Genomic DNA, 17,166 nt, shown 5'->3' with positions numbered 1-17,166 from the left:
GTCTTAGCTGCAGCACTCGGGATCTTCGTTTCGGCACGCGGGATCCTTTATTGCGGCATGCAGACTCAGTTGCGGCATGCGTGTGGAGTCTGGTTCCCGGACCAGGGATCAAACCCGGGCCCCCTGCATTGGGACCATGGAGTCTTACCCACTGGACCACCAGGGAAGTCCCTAATCTTGGGAACTGAGTTCACAGTTGAAGGAAGGAGGCCCTAAACTTACATAATCAATGGAGTAAAGGAAACAGGAGATTTAAAGGTGACTATAGTGCAGTTAAACAAATGCTGTTTCCCGCCTTCTTTACTAAGTTATTGTTTAAATGGTGCAAGTTTTTCAACACAAAAAAGTGACCATGCTAAGGATTTACTCGTTTGATGTTAGTATACTGAGCTTTATTTTCCTTAAAGAGAGTCTTTATGTGAGCGATTTTTGTGGATGCTTTGGTTTCTCCTTACGATTTCTTATATATTTCTTACTTTTATAATTAAATGGAGTAACAATGTAAATCACCTATTAATTATGTTTTTGATTCATAGTTTATATTATATTTGCTTTGGGGATATAAGTTAATATCAACTTATAAAAATTTAATGACAAAGGCTTATTTTAGATTTTTTATTTTTTCAGAAACCATGAGTGGAGGATCTCAAGTCCACATTTTTTGGGGTGCTCCAATCAGCCCACTGGAAATGACAGTATCACAGGAACCAACTTCTTTAGTGTCCACTGCGGACCCCTGGAAAGAAATTCAGCTTTTGTACAATCACCATTCCTTACATCTGAAGGATGAAAAATGCAGGCACAAAAGTCTTGAGGATTATCAGGCCCTGGAACCTCTGGACCCTCCAGATCTTCCTCGTGGTCATTTTCCAGCAAACTCTGTGAACAGATCTGTTCACGTGAAAGATGACTTCACACATTGCATTTCTGAAACACAAACTATAAAATCCCAGAAGAGTCACCCCTTGGGGTTGAGTGATAGAACCAACTCCAGTGATCAAATATGTGGATTTAAGGCCGGATTTCAACATTTAACTGAAGAAGAAAAGTATCAAAAGCTTTTCAGTGAACATAAGAAAATCACAGTTGAACAGCCTAAAGATCAATCAAATATACATGGTCAGAATGTTCCAAAAGATTCCTTTCAGTTAGATCATAAGTGTGCAGCTATATTGGATGTGATCTGTGGTGCTGAACAGACTAATACGGGGCCAGGAGCTATGGAAACAAACTGTGCACCAGCAGAGCATCATGAAATACAAAACCAGTGTCGGGAATTATTTTCCTCTAGCACAGTAGACAAACCAAGGCCTGAAGGAACAGTTAGGAAGGTCTCAGGCCTTAAAATATCCACTGATACTGAATTTCTCAGTGTAATGACCTCCAGCCAGGTTGCTTTTTTATCTCAAAGGAAGTATAAAGGGCAGAATTCTATAAATAAAGGAACCATTAAAATGGAGATTGAACCAGAGGCAAGTCATGGGGAAATAAGAATCACTGAAGATAATTTGATTCAGCCCAATGATGATTCTACAGAAGGATATGAAGGTGGACAGAACCAAGCCTGTTCCCTTGAACTTTTTAGTCCTGAAACAAAAAATAGCCACATTCTCTTGAACACCGATAAAGGTCTTGAAGAAAATATAGGATCTCAAGAACTTTTCCGTTTTGATGATAAATTGAAGCCAAATGAGATGCGCATTGAGTCATGTAGCTCAGGAATACTGTGTTCCCAATTGAATACCTTCCACAGAAGTTCTGTTGAAAGAAGTTGGACCTCTGAAGATAAATCAGGCCATCCTCAAGCTCTATCTGAAGTCCCCCACGTCGCTAAGAAAAGCAAGTTGATTTCTAATCAGAGAGATCATACTGTAACAGTGCACCAGAGGAATGTGTCTGGATTTAAGGGCATTAAAAAGACATCGTTAATAAAAAACTGTGATTCTGAAAGTCAGAAGTATAATTGCTTAGTCATGGTGTTATCTCCGTGTCACGTGAAAGAAATAAACATAAAATCTGGACCAAATTCTGGCTCTAAAGTGCCTTTAGCAACAATTGTGGTAATTGACCAATCAGAAATTAAGAAGAAGGTTTTTCTGTGGAGGACTGCAGCGTTTTGGGCACTTACAGTGTTTCTTGGAGATATAATTTTACTCACGGGTAAGGTCATCATGGTATAGTGGGAGTTTATTTTACAAAGCTGTGGGCTTTTTCCCCCTCCCACTTTAAGCCTTTGAGGATTCTCCCTTTACCCTTTGTCTCTCAGGGTTCCAGCAATGATCGAGTTCCTTATGGCATCCGCGTTGGTCTCTTCACCCCTTCCCAGGGTCCTGTGCATTGCCATTTCTGAGCGTTTGTCTGTCCTTCTTAGTTCTGTCCCTCCTTCCCACTCATCTTCTCCTTAAGAAGGCTTCTCTGCTTGCTCCTCCTTTCATTCACTGTGCTAGCATTCATGTCGTGTATCATCAGACTCTTTCTTTGTCTTTTATAGTTTTATTTATATCTTTTTTTTTACCCTTTTCCTTAGGTGTATTAACCATCTTATGATAAAAGGACAATATATCTACTACTTAATCCCTAATAAAGCTGTGCACACTACATTCTTATTGAGGGAACATAGAATTTCTATTGCATTTTAAAATTATTTAAATTACTGTAAGGCCTTGAACAACATGGGTTTGAACTGCATGGGTCCGCTTATATGTGCATACTTTTCAATTGTAAACACTACAGTACTCCACTGTTTGTGGTTGGTTGAATCCGTGGATGTGGAGGAACAAGGGATATGGAGGGCTGACTGTAAAGTTATCGATGCGTTAACCCCATGTTATTCAAGGGTCGCTATTAATCACATTTGGAAATATGGAAAAGAGAAACTCCTGGTATTATACCAACCTCGTATAACCGCCAGTGGAGTTTTGGAGTGTTAACCTTCCTCTTATCTTCCCCGTACTTCTCAATCTGTGTCTGCATACATGGGTAATAGCTGATATTTATTGGGAACTTACTTAGTGTCAGTCCCTGTTTCAAACTTTACCTGTCTTTCAACTCTATGAGGAGAGCACTGATTATCATCCTCATTTTTCAGCTGGAGGAAATTGGGACCCAGGGAAGTGAAGTAACTTGCCCACTGTCACCCAGCTAGGAGGTGGCAAAGCAGGGTTTCACCCAGACTCCAGAATCCCTACTCTTAATATACAATTGTAATCATGAAAAACAGTTTGTATCCTGCTTTTTCACGTGAAAAAAGAAATCTTAACATTTTGTTACATGTCCTTTATTGATTTAAAGATAAACACACCAGTGTATTAGGGCAGAGATACCAGTCATTTTAAGAATGAATCCCAGGACTTCCCTGGTGGTGCAGTGGTTAAGAATCTGCCTGCCAATGCAGGGGACGCGGGTTCGAGCCCTGGTCTGGGAGGATTCCACATGCCGTGGAGCAACTAAGCCCTTGCACCACAACTACTGAGCCTGTGCTCTAGAGCCTGTGAGCCACACTACTGAGCACGCGTACCACAACTACTGAAGCCTGCGTGCCTAGAGACCCTGCTCCACAACAAGAGAAGCCACTGCAATGAGAAGCCCACGTACCGCAGTGAAGAGTAGTACCCGCTCGCCGCAACTAGAGAAAGCCCACACGCGGCAACGAAGACCCAACACAGCCAAAAGTAAATAAATAAATATAAATAAATAAATAAGTGGACTTCCCAATCTTAATTAAAAAAAAAAAAAAGAATGAATCCCAGGACTTCCCTGGTGGCGTGCAGTGGTTGAGAATCTGCCCGCCAATGCAGGGGACACGGGTTCGAGCCCTGGTCCGGGAAGATCCCACATGCTGCAGAGCAACTAAGCCTGTGTGCCACAACTGCTGAAGCCCGCGTGCCTAGGGCCCCTGCTCCGCAACAAAGAGAAGCCACTGCTGTGAGAAGCCCGCACACTGCAACGAAGAGTAGCCCCCACTTGTCAAAACTAGAGAAACGCCCGCGGGCAGCAATGACGACCCAACGCAGCCAAAAATAAGTGAATAAATAAATAAATTTATTTAAAAAAATAGCATGAATCCCAGACCAGGATGAAGTTGATTGAGCTTAATAGTACATCTAAAGAAAATGTGATAGAGAAGAGGTGTGGGTCAGCCTTAGAAGCTTATAAAGAAAAATCAAGGCAATCAATCACTGGTAATTCCTACCAGATGGTTTGCTGGGGGAGTGAGAACCTTAGCTAATATACGCTGGTATTTGTGTAAGATTGTGTAAGATTGTGATTTGTGTAAGATTTGTGTAAGATTGTGTAAGTCCCTACTGAAGAGATGAACATGGGATTGTAACAGCTTGGCGTAGTCTTGTCTTACTGGCGGTATCCTTATTCGTTGGCAGCTCAGGTCATCTAACTCAGCTCTGTTCTGATTCAGTGCTTGCTGAGCAGCCCTTTCCGTATGACTTGGCTTCCAAGGTGTAAAACTGCCTACAAGGTGAGAACAGGCTGCAAGTGTTGTTCTTTGGCAATTAATGCCTTGTTGTATATTTAAACAAAAAGATTGTGTTCTGTTTTGGGTTTTTTTGTCTCATTAACTGAGCTTATGCTGCAGAGCTGAAATCTATTTTTGGAGTGCTGAAAAAAATGAGGTTCCCCAGACCATAAAGAGAGGGTTAGACCGTGGACCATGGTTACTTTACCAAGGCATTACTGTCACTGTGTGTGCCTCCCAGGAGGCCTTTACCTAGCAGATGGAGACTCAACCCTGCTATCTCTCTATCTTTTCCTAGTGTCCATACAATTGTTAACAAGTAGGTAACATTCTGTGAAGTGATTTACCACAATTTACTTAACCATTTTCCTATTATAGAATATTTAGATTATTTCTATGAACACCTTTTTTTTTAACAGGTTTTTTTGTTTGTTCTGTTTTGCTTTATTTTCTTAGGAAAAAAAAGTATCTAGTTCACAATTTCTGAATAAGAATGGCTTACGTTATGCTTATTAGCAGAAGGGGTAAATGCATACTGAATGTGTTTATATATATATATGTATATATTTATTTATTTATTTATTTTTTTGCGGTACGCGGGCCTCTCACTGTTGTGGCCTCCCCCGTTGCGGAGCACAGGCTCCGGACGCGCAGACTCAGCGGCCATGGCTCACGGGCCCAGCCACTCCGCGGCATGTGGGATCTTCCCGGACCGGGGCACGAACCCGTGTCCCCTGCATCGGCAGGCGGACTCTCAACCACTGCGCCACCAGGGAAGCCCGTACTGAATGTTTTTTACTCTTCTAGGCACTACTGCTTTGGAATGAACCACTGCTTGGCTTCCTGGCCCTAAATTAGTCACTTTTTTTTTCCTGGCTGCACTGGGTCTTTGTTGCTGTGCATGGGCTTTCCCTAGTTGTGGCGAGTGGGGGCTACTTTCCGTTGCAGTATGCAGGCTTCTCATTGCAGTGGCTTCTCTTGTTGCGGAGCATGGGCTCTATGCGCGTGGGCTTCAGTAGTTGCAGCACGCGGGCTCAGTAGTTGTAGCTTGTTGGCTCTAGAGTGCAGACGCAGTAGTTGTGGCATGTGGGCTTAGTTGTTCCGAGGTATATGGGATCTTCCCGGCCCAGGGATTGAACCCGCGTCCCCTGCATTGGCAGGCAGATTCTTTTTTTTTTTTTTTTTTGGCGGTACGCGGATCTCTCACTGTTGTGGCCTCTCCCGTTGCGGAGCACAGGCTCCGGACGTGCAGGCTCAGCGGCCATGGCTCACGGGCCCAGCTGCTCCGCGTCATGTGGGATGTTCCCGGACCAGGGCACGAACCCGTGTCCCCTGCATCGGCAGGTGGACTCTCAACCACTGCGCCACCAGGGAAGCCCGGCAGGCAGATTCTTAACCACTGTGCCACCAGGGAAGTCCCTATTCACTGTTAATTTATCAGAAGTATACATTGTACCATTTACCTTAAGTGAACAAAAACCTTTAAACTTCTATCTGTGGAGCAGAGCTTCCATATTGATATTGTTTGAATATACAGAAGCAATTTTGTTATTTTACCTACATGCAGACATACCTACATTCAGAGTTCAGATTTGCTATTTTATCATTTTGTTCCTTTAGGCAGATGATTTACCCTATTTGAACTTCAGTTGGCTAGCATGTGAGAGGCATGCACAGTATTTTGCTATGATAGGTACGTTAACCACAATGTGAAGGAATTTTTGGCATGATCAGAACTTTTTTTTTCCCCTTTCTAGATGTTACTATTCATGAGGATCATTGGGTTGGTGAGACAGTACTGCAATCAACATTTACCAGTCACTTATTAAATCTTGGGAGTTATTCATCTGTCCATCCTGAAGAATGTAAGACACATTTTAAATATAATAATTTCTTAGTATTTGAAGTATATTAGAAAAAAGTAGGGTTAAAATGGTAATGTTACAAAATGTCTTCTAAACAAGTTAGCTGAAAGGTATTAGTTTATTTTCTTTGTAAGAATGAAAATAGAATTTACAAAAATTAACTTGTATAGTATAATTATTATACTATAGTATAATTATACTATAATTATAGTATTATAAATTATATATAAATTATATGTATATAGTATATATAGTATATATATAGTATATAATATATAGTATATAGTATAGTATAATTATATAGTATAATTATACTATAATAATATTTAAGAAATATTGGGGGATTCCCTGGTAGCGCAGTAGTTAAGAATCCACCTGCCAATGCTGGGGACATGGGTTCAAGCCCTGGTCCGGGAAGATCCCACATGCCGCGGAGCAACTAAGCCCATGCGCCACCACTACTGAGCTTGCACTCTAGAGCCCGCGAGCCACAACTACTGAGCCCACGTGCCACAACTGCTGAAGCCCATGCACCTAGAGCCTGTGCTCCGCAACAAGAGAAGCCACCATAATGAGAAACCCACACACTGCAACGTAGAGTAGCCCCCGCTCACCACAACTAGAGAAAGCCCGTGCGCAGCAATGGAGACCCAACACAGCCAAAAATTAAATAAATTAATAAAATAAATTTAATTTAAAAAAGAAAAAAAATTGGGGTTCATGTTTCATTTTCTTATTTTTCTTAGAGTCAATATAGTCATGGTTCTTAACCTTTTAGCAAGTCATAGACCTCTTTGAGAAGCTATGGGCCATTTCTTCAGAAAAATAGACTTAAGTAGATAGATATAAAACCTTGCATATCATTCCAAGTGGTTCCAGGGACCTCAGAAGTTCTTCTGTGGAGTTTCTGAGCCTCTGGAATTCTTGAGGTAATGAAAAGAGGGGGTTGTATGGCAAATACATGTTCGGTTTTAAAAGAAACCACCAAACTGTTTTCCAGAGTGGCTCCTACCAGCAGTGTATCTTGTAGTTTCTCTGCATCCTTGTCAGCATTTGGTATTGTCCTGTTTTGAAATAGTAGCCATTCTAATCAGTGTGTAGTGATATCTCATTGTGGTATTAATTTGCATTTCTCTAATGGCACAAGACAGATCTAATAGACAGAATACAACTAAGGACATAAAAGATCTAAATAACATAGTGAACCGTGTTGATCTGATGAATAGGGTAGATCCTATGGATATAAATTGAACTCTACATTCTAATGATAGAAATATGCATTTTTGTCATGTGTCCACAACACAGTCAGGAAAATTGATCCTATTAGGTCATAAAGAAAATGTCAGTAACTTCTATAAAGTGGAATTATTACAAACATGCTGATCAAATGGTATAAAACTAGAATTTATTAACAATAACAACAGCATGTCCTATATCTGGAAATTTTAAACCTATTAAAAAAATCCTGGGTGAAAAAGGAAATACAAACTGATATTATAGAATTAAAAAAAAATAATGACAATGAAAACACTGCATGTCAGAATCTCTGGGATGCATTTAAGGGAGTTATCAAAGAAAAATTTATTAGCTAAACTCTTTTTATCAATAAAAATGAAAGAATAAAAATAAATGAATTAAATTCCAAACTCAGAAAACTAGCAAAAGAATAACAAAGTAAAGCAGAGAAACAGGAATGAAATAATAAATTAATAAGAATAAGAATTTAAAAATGATAATTTTAATAATAAATCAAAATCTTGTTTCAAAAAAAGATAGATGAACCAACTAGTTAATTTGATCAAGAAAAAAGGGAGACATGCACCCCAATGTTCATTGCAGCACTATTTACAATAACTAAGACATGAAAGCAACCTAAACGTCCACTGACAGAGGAATGAATAAAGAAGGTGTATGTATATACAATGGAATATTACTTAGCCATAAAAAAGAATGAAATAATGCCATTTACAGCAACATGGATGGACCTAGAAATTATCATATTAAGTGAAGTAAGTCAGAGCACTCATATGTGGAGTCTAATTTTTTTAAAAAATGATACAAGTGAACTAATTTACAAAACAGAAACAAACTAACAGATATGGAAAACAAACTTATGGTTACCAAAGGGGAAACATGGTGAGGAGGGATAAATCAGGAGCTTGGGATTAACATACACACATAACTATATATAAGGTAGATACCAGCAAGGACCTGCTGTATAACACAGGGAGCCCTACTCGATGTTCTGTAATAACCTATATGAGAAAAGAGTCTGAAAAAGAATGAATATATGTATATGTAAACTGAATCACTTCATTGTACACCTGAAACTAACAAAACATTGTAAATCAACTGTAATACAATAAAGTTAAAAAGAAAGAAAAGAAAAAGAAAACGAAAAGAAAAAAGGGAGAAAGCACAAAGATACAGAATAAATGACAAGGAGGAAATAATCATTGAAACAGAAATTAAAAACCAATAAAAGGGAACTTCCCTAGTGGCACAGTGGTTAAGAATCTGCCTGTCAATGCAGGGGACACAGGTTCGATCCCTAGTCCGGGAAGATCCCACATGGCCTTGGAGCTACTGAGCCTGTGGGCCACAACTACTGAAACCTGTGCACTCTAGGGCCTGCGTGCTGCAACTACTGAGCCCACGCACCTAGAGCCCATGCTCTGCAATAAGAGAAGCCACAATAATGATAAGCCCATGCACTGCAACGAAGAGCCTGCGCTCACTGCAACTAGAGAAAGCCCGCACGCAGCAATGAAGACCCAAGGCAGCAAAAAATAATAATATGTTAAAAAAATAAAAGAGTATTTTACAGAACTTAATGCAAATAAATTTGAAAAAGCTAGATATATAATTTTCTAGGGAAATACAGATTGCCAAAATTGATCCCGTTAGAGATAGAAAGCTTAAACTGACCAGTTTCTATAGAAGAAATACAGGGAATTCCCTGGCCTTCCAGTGGTTAGGACTCTGCTTCCACTGCTGGAGGCCCCAGTTGGATCCCTGGTCTGGGAACTAAGACCCCACAAGTGGTGAGGTGCAGCCAAAAAAAAAAAAAAAAAAAAAGAAGGAACTACGATACAAAAAAGTGCCGGGCCCAGATAGTTTCATAGGAAATTCTACCAAACCTTCAAAGATCAGAAATTCCAATGGTGTTAAAGTTATTTCAGAGTATTTTTTAAAATTAATTAATTTATTTTTGGCTGTGTTGGGTCTTTGTTGCTGTGCGTGGGCCTTTCTCTAGTTGGGACGAGCAGGGGCTACTGTTTGTTGCGCTGCATGGGCTTCTCATTGCAGTGGCTTCTCTTGTTGCACAGGCTCTAGGCATGTGGGCTTCAGTAGTTGTGGCATGTGGGCTAAGTAGTTGTGGCTCATGGGCTCTAGAGTGCAGGCTCAGTAGTTGTGGCACATGGGCTTAGTTGCTCCACTGCATGTGAGATCTTCTCGACCAGGGCTCCAACCTGTGTCTCCTGCATTGGCAGGCAGATTCTTAACCACTGCACCACCAGGGAAGTCCGTGTTCCAGAGTATTGAAGAAGGAAAATTCCTAATTCCTTTTATAAAGCAAATATAACACTGACACCTAAACCAAATAAAGACATTACAAATAAAAATACAAACCAGTATTATACATGATTATTGGTACAAAAAGTTTAAACAGAATTTTAGTAAACAAAATCTAACACCAAATTAGGAAAATAATGACCAAGTGAGATTTATTCCAGAAATGGAAGATTTGTTCAGTATTAGAAGATACATGAGTATCATATTTCATATTAATAAATCTAAGGAAAAAATTATATGACTATCTCCATAGATGTTGAGAAATCCTTTGAAAAAATTCAACATCAATTTATCATAAAAAGCACTCCAGGAAGTAAAAATTGAGGGATACTTTCTCCTTCTATCAATAAGTACAGTTCAGTACAGTGCTACAGTTACAATACAGTTGATACTGTATCAATAATATAGATATGCTTAGCCCTAATGCCTAATCTTATTTAATGGAGAAACACTAGAGGCATTTCCACTAAAATCAGTAATAAGATAAGAATGTTCACTATCTCTGCTATTCTTCACCATTATATAAAGACTTATTAACGAATGCAATTAGACAAGAAGAGACATTTGAATGGGTGAAGAAGAATAAAAACTATCTCTATGTAAAAATGCTTTGAAAACATATCTGGAAAACTCCAGGGACTCAAAGATAAAATCAGTTCAAACAATAAAAGAATTCAGTGGTGTAACAATACAAAAATTACTGTTAAAAAAATCAATAACGTTGTATACACAAACACCAAACAGAGGGCATAATGGTAGGAAAATACTCATTTACAATAGTAATAAAGAAGATACTTCAGAATAAATTAAACAAGAAATGTGCAACACCTATATGAAGAAAAATTTTAAATACACTAGAAAAAAATGAAGACATGAACCAATGGAAAGACAACATTCCCTATTCTTGGATGGGATGACTCAACATTATAATGATACCAATTCTCCTTAAGATAATTTATAAATTCAATGCAGTCTCTATAAAAATACCAACATGCTATGTTATGGCATATACAACTTGATACTAACATTCATATGGAAAAACAAACATGCAAGAATAGCTAGGAAAACAGAAAAACTAGGAAAGCTAGGAAAAAGAAAAACTATGAGAGACTAGGCTTATCAGGCATTGAAACATACTCTAAAGCCCCCATAATTAAAGCAGTGTGATACTGGTGCATGAATAGGCAACTAGATCAGTGGAACAGAACAGGAAGACCAGAATTAGACCACATATGTATAATTTAGTATATGACAAAGATGGTATCTGAAACCACTGAGGTAATGGTTAGCTTTTTAATAAATGGTACTGAGGTAACTGGGTAGCCATTTAGAAAAAGGTAAGATTATATCCATTTTGGAACCAGATAGGGTAAGGGAGTCCTCAGAGAAAGAGAACCAGGCATAGCTTTCTTGACACAAGAGAAGCCATTTTTGACCTAAGCCATTTTGTGGTTTAAGCATGGCCATAATGCTTATCCTTGAACAGGTCTCAGTAATTAATGATCTTAAGGGAACAAAGGAATGCAGAAACCAATGACTGTTATCAGGGAAGAGAAGTAACAATAACAAAGATAAAATATCCATTGTAAAGATTCCCAGTTCTGTTTCAAAGGTAGAGAGATTAGCCTGAATTGCTGACCCACCAGATCAACTGGAACCTAAGGGATGATGATATTGACCTTTTCCAGCTTGGACTCTGCCAACCGTCCAAGTCCCTTCATGAATATGTGTACACCAGCCCAAACCCCTTCATGAATATGCAGGTACTCTTAGCTTAAAACTTATGCAATTTTGCTGTTCAGGGAGACACTGATTTGGGAATGATCACCAGTGTTCTCCTTACTTGCTGCAAGTTATAAATCCTGCCTTCTCCCAGTCTTTGACTTGGTAGTGTCTTTTGACTTGACACCCATGAAAAGGTGAACTGAGTTTTCAGGTAACAAATTCTCACAGCAAATAGAAGAATAAACTCCAAATGGATTAAGAATCTAAATATAAACAGATGGAGAGATATACCATGTCCTTGGATTGGAAGAATCAATATTGTGAAAATGACTATACTACCCAAAGCAATCTACAGATTCAGTGCAAACGCTATCAAACTACCAATGGCATTTTTCACAGAACTAGAACACAAAATTTCACAAATTATATGGAAACACAAAAGACCCCGAATAGCCAAAGCAATCTTGAGAACGAAAAACGGAGCTGGAGGAATCAGGCTCCCTGACTTCAGACTATACTACAAAGCTACAGTAATCAAGTTAGCATGGTACTGGCACAGAAACAGAAATATAGATCAATGGAACAGGATAGAAGGCCCAGAGATAAACTCACGCACATATGGTCACTTTATCTTTGATAAAGGAGGCAAGAATATCCAATGGAGAAAAGACAGCCTTTTCAATAAGTGGTGCTGGGAAAACTGGACAGCTACATGTAAAAGAATGAAGTTAGAACATTTCCTAACACCATACACAAAAATAAACTCAAAATGGGGCTTCCCTGGTGGCGCAGTGGTTGAGAGTCCGCCTGCTGATGCAGGGGACACAGGTTCGTGCCCCCGTCCGGGAAGATCCCACATGCCGGAGAGCGGCTGGGCCCATGAGCCTTGGCCGCTGGGCCTGCGCGTCCAGAACCTGTGCTCCGCAACGGGAGAGGCCACAACAGTGAGAGGCGTACCGCAAGAAAAAAACAAAACTCAAAATGGGTTGAAGACCTAAATGTAAGGCCAGGCATTATAAAACTCTTAGAGGAAAACATAGGCAGAACACTCTATGACATAAATCACAGCAAGATCCTTTTTGACCCACCTCCTAGAGAAATGGAAATAAAAACAAAAATAAAGAAATAGGACCTAATGAAAGTTAAAAGCTTTTGCACAGCAAAGGAAACCATAAACAAGATGAAAAGACAACCCTCAGAATGGGAGAAAATATTTGCCAGTGAAGCAACTGACAAAGGATTAATCTCCAAATATCCAAGCAGCTCATGTAGCTCAATATCAAAAGAACAAACAACCTAATCCAAAAATGGGCAGAAGACCTAAACAGATATTTCTCCAAAGAAGATATACAGATTGCCAACAAACATGAAAGGATGCTCAACATCACTAATCATTAGAGAAATGCAGATCAAAACTACAATGAAGTATCACATACTAGTCAGAATGGCCATCATCAAAAAATCTACAGACAATAAATGCTGGAGTGGGTGTAGAGAAAGGGGAATCCTCTGCACTGTTAGTGGGAATGTAGGTTGATACAGCCACTATGGAGAGCAGTATGGAGGTTCCTTAAAAAACTAAAAATGAACTACCTTATGACCCAGCAATCCCACTACTGGGCATATACCCTGAGAAAATGATAATTCAAAAAGAGTCATGTACCACAATGTTCATTGCAGCACTATTTACAATAGCCAGGACATGGAAGCTACCTAAGTGTCCATCAACAGATGAATGGATAAAGAAGATGTGGCACATATATACAATGGAATATTACTCAACCATAAAAAGAAACGAAATTGAGTTGTTTGTAATGAGGTGGATGGACCTAGAGTCTGTCATACAGAGTGAAGTAAGTCAGAAAAAGAAAAACAAATACCGAATGCTAACATATATATGGAATCTAAAACAGATGGTTCTGATGAACCTAGGGGCAGGACAGGAATAAAGATGCAGACGTAGAGGATGGACTTGAAGACATGGGGAGGGGAAGGGTAAGCTGGGATGAAGTGAGAGAGTAGCATTGACATATATACACTACCAAATGTAAAATAGGTAGCTAGTGGGAAGCAGCCGCATAACACAGGGGGATCAGCTCGGTGCTTTGTGACCACCTAGAGGGGTGGGATAGGGAGGGTGGGAGGGAGACGCAAGAGGGAGGAGATATATGTATATGTGTGGCTGATTCACTTTGTTTTACAGCAGAAACTAACACAACATTGTAAAGCAATTATACTCCAATAAAGATGTTAAAAAAAAGAAGATAAATTACAAAAAAAGAAAATCTAAATGTAAAAAATAAAACCATATAACTTCTAGAAGGAAACACAGATGAATTCCCATCTAAACCTGGTGTAGGGAAAGTCTTTCTTACTATTACTCAGAATCCAGAGGCAGTAAAATACAAGACTAACACATTTTCCTATGGAGAAATAAAAATTTGAATGGCTAAAAACAACATAAAGTCAAAACACAGCTGGCATACTTGGAGGGAATATTTGCAACATACATCTAAGACAAAAGGGTAGTGTTCCTAATATGTGGAGAACCCTTAAAAATTGAGCAACAGCGGACCTGATGGAAAACTGGGAAGTAGACGCGAGAAATTCAAGTTAAAACAACACAGATGTCATTGTTTGCCTATCAGATTGGCAAAAATTAAAAACTAGGACAACACATTCTGTTGATGAGGCTGTGGGGGAGAAGGCTCTTTTACACATCGCTGGTGGGAAGGTAAATTGCCACAACCCTTCTGGAGGGATATTTGGTGATACCTAACAGAATTACGTATGTACGCGGCTTTCAACCCAACAAGCTTACTTTTAGGAATCCATCCTGAAGATACAACTATCAATACAAAAATATGAAAATACATCAGAACAAAGTTATTGTTTGCAGTATTGTTTATAATTACGAGACATTGAAAAAATTGAAATGCTCATACATAGAATGGTTGATTAAATTATGGTACAGTCACATAGTGGAATACTATGCAGATGTAAAAAGAAAATGAAAGAGTCTATGAAGTGATATGAAGTGATTTCCACGACATATTGTTATGTGAAAAATAAAAAGCCCCCAAAAGCGTATGTAGTATGCCATCCTTCATCTAATAAAGAAAGGAGGAATAAGAAAATATACATGTAATTCCTCATTTGTGCAAAAAAAATGCAGAAAGGATAAACCAGAAATAACAAGATTGGATACCTGCAATCTTGGGAAAGGTTGGGAAAGGGGTAGAAAGAAAGAGGGAATGGAAATAGGGTAGTATCGATGAGGGAGATGAAAGAGGGAATGGAAATAGGGTAACATTGATGAGGAGGGAGCGACACTTCTTTGAGTATGTCTTTTTGTGTGGCTCTGTCTCACAGAACCACAATGATGTTTCATATACCCCCAAAAATAAATGATTAAAACCAATTAGAATCTGGTGGAGGGGGAACCCAAAATGGAATGAACATTGACAAATGAGCCTAACAGTATTACAGATGAATAAAATAACTACACAGAAGGGTGGCGGGGGGGAAAGAACAAACTTAAGAAACTGGAAAACAGTGTATTGACTGGATTCTGTAAGGCTAAGGGAAAAAACATACATAAATGCTGTAATCCAGTTAGTAAAAGTGTTTCTCAAAGAGGAATGGATTAGCAACAACTCTGTCTATGTACTAAAATTGAACAAGTAAGTAAATAAATTGTAGATAATGAGAATTGGGTTTCTCACTGTTAAAGAGAGAAGTTATATTTTAAAAAGAGGGAAGGGGGTCTTCCCTGGTGGCGCAGTGGTTGGGAGTCCGCCTGCCGATGCAGGGGACATGGGTTCGTGCCCTGGTCTGGGAAGATCCCACATGCCGCGGAGCGGCTGGGCCCGTGAGCCATGGCTGCTGAGCCTGCGCGTCCGGAGCCTGTGCTCCGCAATGGGAGAGGCCACAACAGTGAGAGGCCCGCGTACTGCAAAAAAAAAAAAAAAGAGGGAAGGTTAAAAGGAACCTTTTGGATTAGAGCTAGAAATACTAGTATAAGCTTATGGTTTTCAATATATAGACAGATAAGCACACAGATAAAGGGATACAGAAATATAGATATATGTGTATAGGTGGGCTACTATGCTTAGTACATATTTCCTAGTTCTGTCTGCTGAGAGGACACAGAAGTAGTGACACCTCGGTAAGAATGATCATACCTAGTGCCCAGATCTTGGTCTGTAAAAGGAACCAGCACTGCTAGAAGTGGTTGATTACATGACTGGGACAGCGAAAAGACAAGAGCCTGGAACATCTGGTGGTGTCAGAAAAGGGTTGTTTTGAAAGAACACAAGAGCTAACATGAAGGAGTACCCACTGGCCCAAACTGTAACAATTTAAGGAAAAAAAGAAAAGATAGTATTGGATTATAGCCCATAGAATAAGATATTTATGGGTTCATACTGAAATAAACATTCAACTGACTGACTTACAAAATAAATTAAGTAAACAAATAAACAAACAAATAAATAAGAGCTCTTCTTCACAATTCCAGTGAATAAATTGGAATTCCAATGAATAAATGTGAGAAGAAAAAGGTAAACAGAATTACCATTAGGTAACCACTTCAGTAATAAATATTGTAAACAAGGATCCACTGATGCTAAAATTAGTAGATGGAAGTTTGGGGAGAAATAACATTGCATAGTCTCAAAATGTCTCCCCAAGGTAGTTATCAGCTTACAAGGAGAAAACCAACTTACAAGGCAGACACCAACTTAACTGGGTGATTAAGGTAAATATCAGTATTAAGGATATCATGAATTCCTTGCTTATGTTGCATTGAAAGGGAGACAGCATAATTTTTGTGGTATTCTTGCCAAAAATGCGTAACCTCATTTCAGTCATGAGAAAACATTGGAGAAACCCAAATGGAGGGACATTCTACAAAGTAATTGATCAATACTCTTCAGAAGTGTTGAGGTCATGAATGACAAGAAACACTGGGGACTTCCCCAGTGGTGCAGTGGATAAGACTCTGTGCTCTCAATGCAGGGGGCCCGGGTTCGATCCCTGGTCGGGGAATTAGATCCCACATGCGTGCCGCAACTAAGACTCGCATGCCACAACTAAGGAGCCCATGTGTACAACTAAGGAGCCCACGAGCCACAACTAAGGAGCCCGCCTGCTGCAATTAAGACACCACGCAACCAAATTAATAAATAAATATTTTTTAAAAAAGACTGATAACTACTGCAGACTGGAGGAGACTAAAGAGAAATAACAATGTAATGTAGAATCCTGGATAAGATGCTACATAGAAGGATATTAGTGGGAAAATTAGTAAAATTTGAGTAAGATTTATAGTTAATAATATTTAAGCAGTATTAATTTCCTGTTCATAATTATTCTGTACTTATGAAGATCTTCACATTAGAGGACATAGGATAAGGAATATAAGAGAGCTCCACTATTTTTGCAACTTTTTTGTAAGTCTAATATTAGTTCAAAAAAAGAAGTTAAAAAAACCATATATGTTCATCTCAAAGGTACAAAAAAGCTTTT

At 39.1% G+C, this 17,166-nt stretch overlaps 1 protein-coding gene across 6 annotated transcripts in view; it reads left to right on the top strand.

Moving 5' to 3' along the window:
- SHLD2 (shieldin complex subunit 2) overlaps window positions 1–17,166 on the top strand; it is a 114,338-nt gene that overhangs the window by 59,118 nt on the left and 38,054 nt on the right. For 5 of the 6 annotated variants that reach the window (XR_004040862.2, XM_030862819.3, XM_030862815.3 and 2 more), the window contains exons 3-4: window positions 628–2,160; window positions 6,229–6,336. Coding sequence is in view for 4 of the 6 variants with exons in the window: in XM_030862819.3 (XP_030718679.1) it covers window positions 633–2,160; window positions 6,229–6,336 (1,636 nt within the window). In the remaining 2 variants the exon portion in view is untranslated. Of the gene's footprint in view, window positions 1–184; window positions 259–627; window positions 2,161–6,228; window positions 6,337–17,166 lie in introns of those variants that run through there. The other variant, XR_011376797.1, reaches the window with a different exon arrangement.

Source organism: Globicephala melas, chromosome 16 (assembly GCF_963455315.2).
Source record: "Globicephala melas chromosome 16, mGloMel1.2, whole genome shotgun sequence".
Classification (NCBI taxonomy): domain Eukaryota; kingdom Metazoa; phylum Chordata; class Mammalia; order Artiodactyla; family Delphinidae; genus Globicephala; species Globicephala melas.
This window is presented reverse-complemented; position numbering and strand designations above follow the sequence as displayed.